At 37.2% G+C, this 11710-nt stretch overlaps 1 protein-coding gene across 9 annotated transcripts in view; it reads right to left on the bottom strand.

Annotated features, from left to right (window-relative positions):
- Nucleotides 1–11710, bottom strand: part of LOC107581737 (rho GTPase-activating protein 23-like) — an 86418-nt gene that overhangs the window by 38145 nt on the left and 36563 nt on the right. For 7 of the 9 annotated variants that reach the window (XM_016267378.1, XM_016267379.1, XM_016267382.1 and 4 more), the window contains exon 1: nucleotides 8368–9513. The exons of the other annotated variants lie outside the window; for them this stretch is intronic. In XM_016267378.1, the coding sequence (XP_016122864.1) occupies nucleotides 8368–8616 (249 nt within the window). In that variant the 5' untranslated portion in view covers nucleotides 8617–9513. Of the gene's footprint in view, nucleotides 1–8367; nucleotides 9514–11710 lie in introns of those variants that run through there. 9 annotated transcript variants of the gene reach the window in all.

Here is an 11710-nt window from a genome sequence, read left to right as displayed (position 1 = left end):
ACAATAATCGTGGAACACACAACACTAGTATACATTATTTATTTAAAACGCATACTTATTTACATTTCAAATTTGCACATATCATACCTGTACATACAAAATTGTCTATATTATATATTGTGTTTTTGCTCTTTTGTACATTGCCTATTTTTATATTATTCTTTTTATTATCTGTGTCCGGTCTTGTCACTGTCATTCTGTTACACTGAGGAGCTTCTGTCACTAAAACAAATTCCTCGTATGTGTAAACATACCTGGCAATAAAGCTCATTCTGATTCTGCTATAAAATTTATATACCATTATAGTTTTTTTTAATATTTTGAATTGGGTTTTATTTGCTATTTTTTATGTTTTTAGTTATCAGTTTAATTTCAATTGAAGTTTTTGTTTATATATATATTTATAAACAAAAACTTCAATTAAAATTAAACTGATAACTAAAAACATAAAAATCAAATCAAATTCAATATGTAAGGAATAATTGACTCCGGGCCGTTGAATTATTAGAAAAATAATGCACACCCGAGGTGGCGATGCGGCCACGACGCCTCGGGTGTGCATTATTTTTGTAATAATGCACCGGCCCGGAGTCAATTATTCCGATTATACTACAGTTACCACACCTCAAGACATCGATCAGATGAGATATTTAAAGGGATTCGTCCGGTTTTTGTACTTCAATCTCTATTGTGAGTAGGATTACTTCTTCCGCATCTCATCCAACGCCTCTTTTGCTGGTTCCAAAACGTAATTTTAAAGCTGTAATGGAGGCTTGAGCCGTTGATAGCATTCTAATGCAGTTATTAGAAAGAGAGCGAGAGAGACAGAGACACACAGAGAAAGAGAGAGAGAGAGAGCTTGTGTGAATTAGGCTACCTCAGTGCGTCCCTCAACAGTGTTCTGCAGCAGCATCTCTAAACCGCGCTGTTATTACCTCGCTAGTGAGAAATGTCATGTGTAGCCTTTAAGTTGCTACAGTATATCTGAAGGCTAACTGATCAAATCTTCAGGGCAGCGCTGACAACACCTTTTTGTGCAAACTGCGTGACCGTAGTGTGCGTGTGCGAGCCTGTGTGATTGCAGTAATTACTATGTGCTGTATAGCTACTGTATGCTAATCTCCGTTATTACAGTTAACTATGCGAAGTGATATGGAACTGTAATGCGGTCAAGAGAGCTGCCTGGAACTACGTTCGCCGTGCGTTTCCCTGAAAATAATTGCACGCCTCAGAACGTTCATCAGCCAATCAGATTCAAGCATTCAACGGCCCAGTAATATAAAAATATTCAGTAAATTTTTTTTTTCTGAAGAAACATCAAAAATATACGGATTAAAAAAATTTTTTTTTTTTTACATATTTGCATTTGTCTGTCTAACTATGCATCAGCCAAATTAATAAACGCAAATATCGTTGAAATCATAGTAGTGTTGGCGCTGATAGCCTAGTGGGCAGTGCACCGACATATAACGCTGTTGCGTTATGGGAGTCCCGATTTCGAATCCCAGCAAACTGTCAAAAAAAATAAATAAATAAATAAATAATCATAGTAGTGTTGTGCACTAGAAATACACCCTTATGACTTCTGCTAGTGTTGGGCGATATGGTAATTTTTCAAATCGTCATATCGCCAGTCCGTGAGATCGCCAATACACGATATTATCGTGCGTGTGTGCGTGGGTGGGGGCAAGAGAGAGACTGTACTTATCATAAGCTATTTCATAACTATGTGGTGTTTTAAATCACACACGCGTGCGAGAGAGGGAGCCTATGGATGCACCACGAATCTAAATAATATACTTTCAAACATACTGATAAACTAACATGTTAAATACAAAAATATTTAAAACAGCTATTTCATGTATATTCGGATACAACAGTCATACATCGTTATTAGGACCGCATGTCCTGTGACAAGTTTGCCGCATCAGAGCAAGAAAGTTGTCAGTCTGGTCTGCAAAATCAGGCAACGGTGAAAATCAAAAGTAGATTTATTTTAAAGACCAACAGTTTAACACTAAATATTGGACATAAACGAACACGTTAAATATAACGTATTTTAAAAGTTAAATTGCACGGATACATCAGTCATACAGCGCTCAGGACCGTGCGCCCCATGATGAGCCCGACACACCGCCACAGAAACAAGAATGAGATGCGTTCTAACATAACTGTGGCATTAAACTCAGTTAGTGAGGGCTCGGTTAAGATATTGCACATATATCGGCCGTTCAGATTACTTGTTAAAGTGCAATGAAATACCTTATATCATATATGATATGTGTCTGTGTTTGTGGTTGGAGACTCCTTCACCGGCTACAGGCTCCTCATTTGCACGCGCGTGCGTGTGTGTGTGTATGTGTGTGTGTGTGTGTGTGAAATACAGTGCTAAATAATATACTTTCAAACATACTGATAAACTAACATGTTAAATACAAAAATATTTAAAACAGCTATTTCATGTATATTCGGATACAACAGTCATACATCGTTATTAGGACCGCATGTCCTGTGACAAGTTTGCCGCATCAGAGCAAGAAAGTTGTCAGTCTGGTCTGCAAAATCAGGCAACGGTGAAAATCAAAAGTAGATTTATTTTAAAGACCAACAGTTTAACACTAAATATTGGACATAAACGAACACGTTAAATATAACGTATTTTAAAAGTTAAATTGCACGGATACATCAGTCATACAGCGCTCAGGACCGTGCGCCCCATGATGAGCCCGACACACCGCCACAGAAACAAGAATGAGATGCGTTCTAACATAACTGTGGCATTAAACTCAGTTAGTGAGGGCTCGGTTAAGATATTGCACATATATCGGCCGTTCAGATTACTTGTTAAAGTGCAATGAAATACCTTATATCATATATGATATGTGTCTGTGTTTGTGGTTGGAGACTCCTTCACCGGCTACAGGCTCCTCATTTGCACGCGCGTGCGTGCGCGTGTGTGTGTGTGTGTGTGTGTGTGTGTGTGTGTGTGTGTGTGTGAAATACAGTGCTGAATGAAAAAGCGGGGCAATTTGATAATAATAGCCGAATTATAATGGGCCGCCTAATAATAATAATAATTATTATTATTAATACATTAATAGGAGATTGAGTGTAATATCATCTTGACTACCGACAAAGACATCTGCTATCGTTGATATCTCTGACTACAGATATTTTTTTTTAAATATAACTTCTGCTTAACATCCTAAATTCATTCAGCCCAACAGTTGGGTTGAGGTCATAGTTTATAGCCAGCTGATGATGGGTTAACACACACCCGACACATTTTTCTTTGAGGGTGATGTGTTTCTGGTGTTGATTCAGGGTAATTTGGCAATAAATCAGGGAAAGAATTGGGAACTAAATGTGGACATTGACATAAGAATGTATATTGCTAAATGCCCTCAAAATGCCTCATTTGATGAGTGTTTTATTATGTCTCCAGTCCTCTAAGTTGGCAGGTTATGCTTACACACACTCACAGACAGTCGCCAGAAACAATACACTGCAAACAGCTGAGTGTGTGATCCTGCTGAAAAGTTGAGCGTAATTAATGTTGAGTATTTAATCCCTGACACCCTGCCCTATGACTGCAACACACACAACTGAGAAGAGGTGTGAGTATGCGTGTGTTTAAACCGGTCTGTCAGCTCTTTCAGTTCCGCTGGAACTCCGTTAAACAGGGTTTTCCACCTTCATAGCAATGTTTCAATCCAGGATAAAAAAAAAATAAACAGAACTGCAGGGAATATGAATGAATGTACTTGTATCCAGCAGAGTGACTTCAATATCAACATCATTTTAATATCAAATAGACATTGTTTATACTCTACATAATTGTAACCATATAATGACCATACAATGTACTAAATGGACATCTTCTGTGGTGCATATCATAGCATGACCTTTAGAATCAGTAATACTTATAGTTTTATAGCTTTATAGTTGTTGTTTTTTTAAAGATTTGTAATTAGCTTTTATTTTTACATCAGTTTTCAGTATTAGCTATTTTTATACATTTTCTTGTTTTTGTCATTTCTCTTAGTTTCTTAATTCTAAAGTTTTAATTTCTTTTTATTTCAGTTTTAGGTTTAGCATTTCATTTTAAACTTACTTCAACTTCAAATTATTTCAGTTAGCTGCCAAGGCAACATTTCAAATGAATAGTTTCATAAAACAACAGCTTTAGTTAACAGTATTCCTGCTTAAAATAAGCTAATTTTACAGTATTGGAGTGGCATGTCATAATGGCTAAAGATGTGAATTGGTGACTGAAAGGTTGTAGGTTCAAATGTGATACATGAGCTTCCACTGTTGTTCCCTCGAGCAAAATAGCATGACCTTTAGAATCAGTAATACTTATAGTTTTATAGCTTTATAGTTGTTGTTTTTTTTAAGATTTGTAATTAGCTTTTATTTTTACATCAGTTTTCAGTATTAGCTATTTTTATACATTTTCTTGTTTTTGTCATTTTTCTTAGTTTCTTAATTCTAAAGTTTTAATTTCTTTTTATTTCAGTTTTAGGTTTAGCATTTCATTTTAAACTTACTTCAACTTCAAATTATTTCAGTTAGCTGCCAAGGCAACATTTCAAATGAATAGTTTCATAAAACAACAGCTTTAGTTAACAGTATTCCTGCTTAAAATAAGCTAATTTTACAGTATTGGAGTGGCATGTCATAGTGGCTAAAGATGTGAATTGGTGACTGAAAGGTTGTAGGTTCAAATGTGATACATGAGCTTCCACTGTTGTTCCCTCGAGCAAGTCATCTAAACCTATGTTGATCAAGGGGGATTGTCCTTAAGCATACAATAAGTCACTTTGGGTCATGTATACTTACCTATTAGGGGTCCAAGCAGCAAAGGTATTTGAACTGACATTCTTATTATTTAGTCAATTTAGTTCAATGTAGTAAAATCACCGCCTTGGAAATATAAGGTTCTGAGCAGTTTTGAGATATCGAGCTTCAAATTTTTTGCGTTCCACAGACTTCTGTAGATAGAACAGAAAAAAAGGCCCAAAATGTACACTGCTTACAAAAGAAACATCAAATAATGTAAATAAGAATATGTGAATAAATCAATTTTGACAAAAATGTCAGATAGAAGTTTATCATTCCAAAGTGAAGAAATTCTACCAATAAGGGACACTATAACAGAAAAGCTGATAGCTCTGCGACTGTTCGATCAAGGAACTTAAAATTTAGTCTGGTGTTTCTTTGCTACAAATTCTGACATATTCGATTTAAAATTTCTGGATGAATCAATAAAAATGGCAGCTAACAGCCAATTAAAAATCAGAAGTCAATTATTTCAATAGTAAATCGTTGATCTTTATGAAATTTGGTATGCATATGCAGATAATGAGGCTATGTACCAAATTTTATGACAATTGACCCTTCGCAAAAACCCGCCCTCCTTAGTTACAGTTGCTATGTCCGACAAGCCATGCCACTCTTACATTACAAATCATGTTATCATGCAGTGAAAAATACACTGCGGAGCAAAGAGGACACTGACAACACAGACTGCTCTGTCCGTGTTGTCAGTGTCCTCTTTGCTCCGCAATGTATTTTTTACTACATTATTCTCTTTTTACGAAAAATTCAAACAATAAATACCATTTTGTGGCTCTTTAATGTGTCGTAACAGATCACTGTAGTGCCTGTATTTTATTTCAGCCGCGGAAAGACATCAATACAATTTTTCAAGTTTAAGTCCACCGTTGTTCTACTCTCCTGTCTGATTTGTTTGTCGAACAAAATGCCGGATTTGGCGTTATGACTGGTCAGATCGCCTGTCAATCAAGCTCTTTGTGAAGGATCAACTGGCCACAAGTTTACACATAAATTATAACAAAGATTAGTATTAAAATTCCTGTCCTGTCATTTTGAATTTTCCGAAAAACCTATTTTTTCATTATTTGTCCCCAGTCATTTTTTTGATTCACATAAAATGTGGTGTTTATCATCTAGAGTGCATCCTGACAAAACGTTCAGCACTGTGTATTTTAACACAGCCTTGCTAACGGACACCACCTGGCAACCTTCTGTCAACCCAAGAGAAACACACAGCTGAATGAATGACTGAACAAGAAAACTACAGCATTAAGTCCTGCAGTAAATCTAAACGAACCCAAGCAGCTTCATTTAAATACCGGCAGTTCTAATTGAAACAACATGGCTCCTCGCCTTCATTAGCAGATCAGAGTCTGTCCTTCTAGAGACATTTTCCTTTTCTGCGATGGGAAAAATGGAAGGGTTCACCTCTGAACGGATTATGATGATTGTTCAAACGTGGTGAGGCAGTTTGCTTTTTTAGGAGGACGAGGAGCAGTTCACCCAAAAGAAGGAGCAGCCCGACCACACATAGTTGAAAGCGGTTGACTTTGGTTTGGGTTAGCGTCTCCGTCTCATATGAGCATGCGTCTGGCCGACAGCTGTCTACATGTAAAATTCTGAAGAATATGCCATCCCATTCCACACTATTCCATCCTCACATGCCTGGGAATATGTCTTATGAATATCTTAAAGTGTGTGATCACATGACAGGACAATCACAGACACAAATAGACTCCTATATACACAACAGACCTAGACATTCCCTAACTATATCCTATAATCTAGGTGCTTAAAGCAAAACCACACCAACCAATCAATTTAACACACACACAAACATACACAGTCACTGAATCAATAAAAATGGCAGCTAACAGCCAATTAAAAATCAGAAGTCAATTATTTCAATAGTAAATCGTTGATCTTTATGAAATTTGGTATGCATATGCAGATAATGAGGCTATGTACCAAATTTTATGACAATTGACCCTTCGCAAAAACCCGCCCTCCTTAGTTACAGTTGCTATGTCCGACAAGCCATGCCACTCTTACATTACAAATCATGTTATCATGCAGTGAAAAATACACTGCGGAGCAAAGAGGACACTGACAACACAGACTGCTCTGTCCGTGTTGTCAGTGTCCTCTTTGCTCCGCAATGTATTTTTTACTACATTATTCTCTTTTTACGAAAAATTCAAACAATAAATACCATTTTGTGGCTCTTTAATGTGTCGTAACAGATCACTGTAGTGCCTGTATTTTATTTCAGCCGCGGAAAGACATCAATACAATTTTTCAAGTTTAAGTCCACCGTTGTTCTACTCTCCTGTCTGATTTGTTTGTCGAACAAAATGCCAGATTTGGCGTTATGACTGGTCAGATCGCCTGTCAATCAAGCTCTTTGTGAAGGATCAACTGGCCACAAGTTTACACATAAATTATAACAAAGATTAGTATTAAAATTCCTGTCCTGTCATTTTGAATTTTCCGAAAAACCTATTTTTTCATTATTTGTCCCCAGTCATTTTTTTGATTCACATAAAATGTGGTGTTTATCATCTAGAGTGCATCCTGACAAAACGTTCAGCACTGTGTATTTTAACACAGCCTTGCTAACGGACACCACCTGGCAACCTTCTGTCAACCCAAGAGAAACACACAGCTGAATGAATGACTGAACAAGAAAACTACAGCATTAAGTCCTGCAGTAAATCTAAACGAACCCAAGCAGCTTAATTTAAATACCGGCAGTTCTAATTGAAACAATATGGCTCCTCGCCTTCATTAGCAGATCAGAGTCTGTCCTTCTAGAGACATTTTCCTTTTCTGCGATGGGAAAAATGGAAGGGTTCACCTCTGAACGGATTATGATGATTGTTCAAACGTGGTGAGGCAGTTTGCTTTATTAGGAGGACGAGGAGCAGTTCACCCAAAAGAAGGAGCAGCCCGACCACACATAGTTGAAAGCGGTTGACTTTGGTTTGGGTTAGCGTCTCCGTCTCATATGAGCATGCGTCTGGCCGACAGCTGTCTACATGTAAAATTCTGAAGAATATGCCATCCCATTCCACACTATTCCATCCTCACATGCCTGGGAATATGTCTTATGAATATCTTAAAGTGTGTGATCACATGACAGGACAATCACAGACACAAATAGACTCCTATATACACAACAGACCTAGAATATAAAAAAATATATATATATATATAATATATATATATATATATATATATATATATATATATATATATATATATAAAATACTTAAATAATCATATTAAAAATATATCAAATGTTAAACTATAATTCTAAATAATATCATGCAATTATAATGCATTTCTGTCCATTTTGGGCTTTTTTGGGGACTTTCAGTGGCATTTTTGCCCAAGACCCAAGTCAATTTCTGACCCTAGTGATAAATAAATATAAAAGTCTTTCAAAAGCATTTTAACATGTATAGATTACGCTATATGTCTCTCTTTTTCTCCACACACACACACACACACATAAAAACAGCTTACCCTGCAGGTCTGCGAGGGTCTCGGCAGTGCTCTGCTGGCATTGATGCCATTTGTGCTTTCAATAGTGTCATTTTGAAGGTTCGAAACGTTTATTTTTGGTGTATCCCCGTGTAAAACCGCCACCCAGATACAGCGAGGTTCTGGAGAGCTGCAGTCCACCCCTACTGCATCCTGAAAACACCACTCCTTACCCCCTACACGCGGGCACACAGCAGGCATCGCCAACGGCACCTGACCCGCTGACCACATCACACATCAACACACACGGGAGTGTGCAAGGGCTCACAAAAGGACGAGTCGCAATCACAAAGGAACCATTAAGACCTTTTGATGTGGCAAAAAAATTAATAATCTGATAACCAGAAATAGGGAAAAGTTAAAAACTACAAGTCAGCTTAAAGATGTTTCCGTTCTCTCCCAAAGAGAGGAGAAATTCCAGATGTGGTTTCTGTTGAACATGCCCAAATCTCCTCATATTTCGTTAATCCATGCTGGTGAAACTTCTTAAAGGATTCCGGAGTTAAACTGATAGTTCCATATCACACTGGTGAACTCCACACCTCCCATGCTCACGCACACGCACACAGACGAGTGTTACGACCACAGAGGCATATCCAGAGATGAAGAGTGATCCAGGATGTGGCCACATACCCCTGTCTGGCAGACCCAGAAATGTGTGTGTGTGTGTGTGTGTGGCGAGCACGTGGCAGTGCTGGCAAGATGTAGATCCAGGGAAGCCGACTGCAGGATGGAAAATTTAATTAAATCCAAGTTTTTACTCATCAGTTTTCCTCCACTTTCTTTGCTTCAGTCTTTTTTTCTTCTTCTATTCCTTCACTTTCTAAACCATTCAGCTCATTCAGTCTTTCTCTCTCCCCACTCTGTCATCTCCTGACAAACTCTAAACTATGGCTCTCAGTCACTATGAGTGGGCCGGCACTCCTGCTTTTCTTTTGCTCTCTCTCTCTCTCTCTCGCATTCATTCAGGTGTCTTTCCCTTTATCACTTCTTCCTGCCTGTATCTATTTGCTGCTCAACAGTTAGCTATTCTTTATCTCACTTGCATACTCTCATATGCCTATTTCTACTCTTTTTAAATAACCCACAAAATCAAAATCAGAGTTTTGTTGCTTTTAGTCAATGTCTGTTTACAGACACAATTTACATTCTTTTTCTTTCGGAACACTCACTATAAATCCTGATGACTCATCCTGCACTGCACAGAATTCCATCCAATCAGATGCTCCCTAGAAAGAGAATGCCCCGCCCTCTAATACAAACTGCAACTAATTTTCAGCAATCTTTTTTTTTTAATTGACACGGTGACTTTTTTATTGACTTAGACTTATCTAATCCTCTTTTTTGTTTTGTTTTGTTTTTTCAAATTACATTTCTAAAATAGTCACTAAGTTTAAAAGAAATCAGTCAAAAATGACTGAAAAGCTTACAAGGGTTAAAAAAAAATCCCTTCAATATGTAATTAAACTTACTCAAACCAAAACTGTAGGCTAAGGCTTCATTTTCTTTTTGCCATCTCTATCCCTCTGGCTCTTTTTTTTCTTTATCACAGTCATCTCTACAGGCTCTTCCATCAGCCCTCATTACTCTCTGCCGCAGAAAAACTTTTGCCTTTTACCCCTCAGAGCTCTCCGATTTCTGCATTATCTAATCTTTCCATTTCATTTTCTTCTTTTTCACTCAATCCTTTGTTCCATCAAGCAATGGACATGAAAAGAAAAAGTCTGAAGCCATCAGACAGTACTAAAAAAGTCCATGTAGTCCAACAACATGTTGTGGCTCCGCTGAAACCTGCCAGAGTCCCCAGTGGCTCTGAAAGACCATTCGACTGTGTGCGAAACAGGAATCAACAGAGCAATGCAAAAACACCCCGCTCTCTAAAAGTCCCCTCAGAGAAAAAACTAAATAATGGTTCCGGTGGCAAACACAATGAGCCAAAAAACTCCAAAAAGGACAGAAAAACAGTGCATATTGCTTCTAACTAAAAAAAGCACAAATGGAGGAATGACTATTATGAGAAAGAAAAACCCAGAATGGCAGACAAAAACACAGGGTGCCAGGCACCTCACTGCAGCTGCTCTCTGAGGCCAGACTAAAACAGCTGCTATAAAACAACACACAAACACAATCACACCAACACAAGACACGCACAGTAGCATAGCATCTATTAGGTCACATATTGACACTAATACACACACATCCGTGGAAAATCTCACCCAACAGGCAGGTCTCTGGTGTGTGTGTGAGAGAGGCAGGCAGCTGGCCATCGATGAGACATTTCCTTCTCATTCCACAAAAAAACTCCACAAAACACACACACACACACACCTGAGATCCGTTACAAATGAGGATGGACTGGTTTTACCTGCCACACTGTTAGACGTGTACTGGCATGACAACATACAGCCAGAACATGTACACAACAATACATGCAGCACAACACACACACGGTTTATCACGCCAGGTGAAGCTGTCATGAATAGACTGAAGATTAAGTCATTCTGAGTCATATAAATGCCTCATATTTTAGGTTTACACACAAAAGATACTTATGACCTTAAATATCCTTTTGTGTTATTATGAAAACATGCATGGAAAGCTTTAATGGAGGCCATCAGAATATACACACACACACACACACACACACACACACACCCGCCTGAGGTGTGTTGGAGATGAAGACACATAAGCTTTAGTAATTAAATATGAATATCAAGACTTCCTGCAGTCTAATCTGAAGCTCATCCTCCTTTTCCTCACCCCTGTATAAACTAAACAGGACAATAACAATAAGAAGCAAAAAAAGTGAGAGATATCTCAGTCTCGTATTTGCCAGACAAAAAAGTCTGTGATTTAAAGTCAATATGAACTTACTTCGTCTACATTTTTTCCCATAAGAATTTATGAGCTATGCAATCCACATTAATTTCTATGTCGACAATTCCAGAAGAAAATTTGTATTGCTCTGTGGTTAGTTTTTTTAAAGCCAAGAAAACAAAACCAAAAATATAGGAAATTAATGGGAAATACGAAAAACACAAAAATACATATCAACATTTTTTGTTACAATATATAGATCATGTCTAATTATAAAATTAAACTATGATGTCCGAAAATACTCATATAGGGAATACAGTTATTTTAAATACCCTTTTAACGTAAACACTGTATTAATTGATAGTAATTTTAATACAACTTTTTTGTAATATTTGTATTATTTCATATAGAAATAAATGGTGCATAATCAAGAGGTGAATATTGTCTACTATATATATATATATATATATATATATATATATATATATATATATATATATATATATAT

The sequence above is a fragment of the Sinocyclocheilus grahami genome, unplaced genomic scaffold (assembly GCF_001515645.1).
Source record: "Sinocyclocheilus grahami isolate Dianchi unplaced genomic scaffold, SAMN03320097.WGS_v1.1 scaffold37.1, whole genome shotgun sequence".
NCBI classification, from domain to species: Eukaryota; Metazoa; Chordata; class Actinopteri; order Cypriniformes; family Cyprinidae; genus Sinocyclocheilus; species Sinocyclocheilus grahami.
This window is presented reverse-complemented; position numbering and strand designations above follow the sequence as displayed.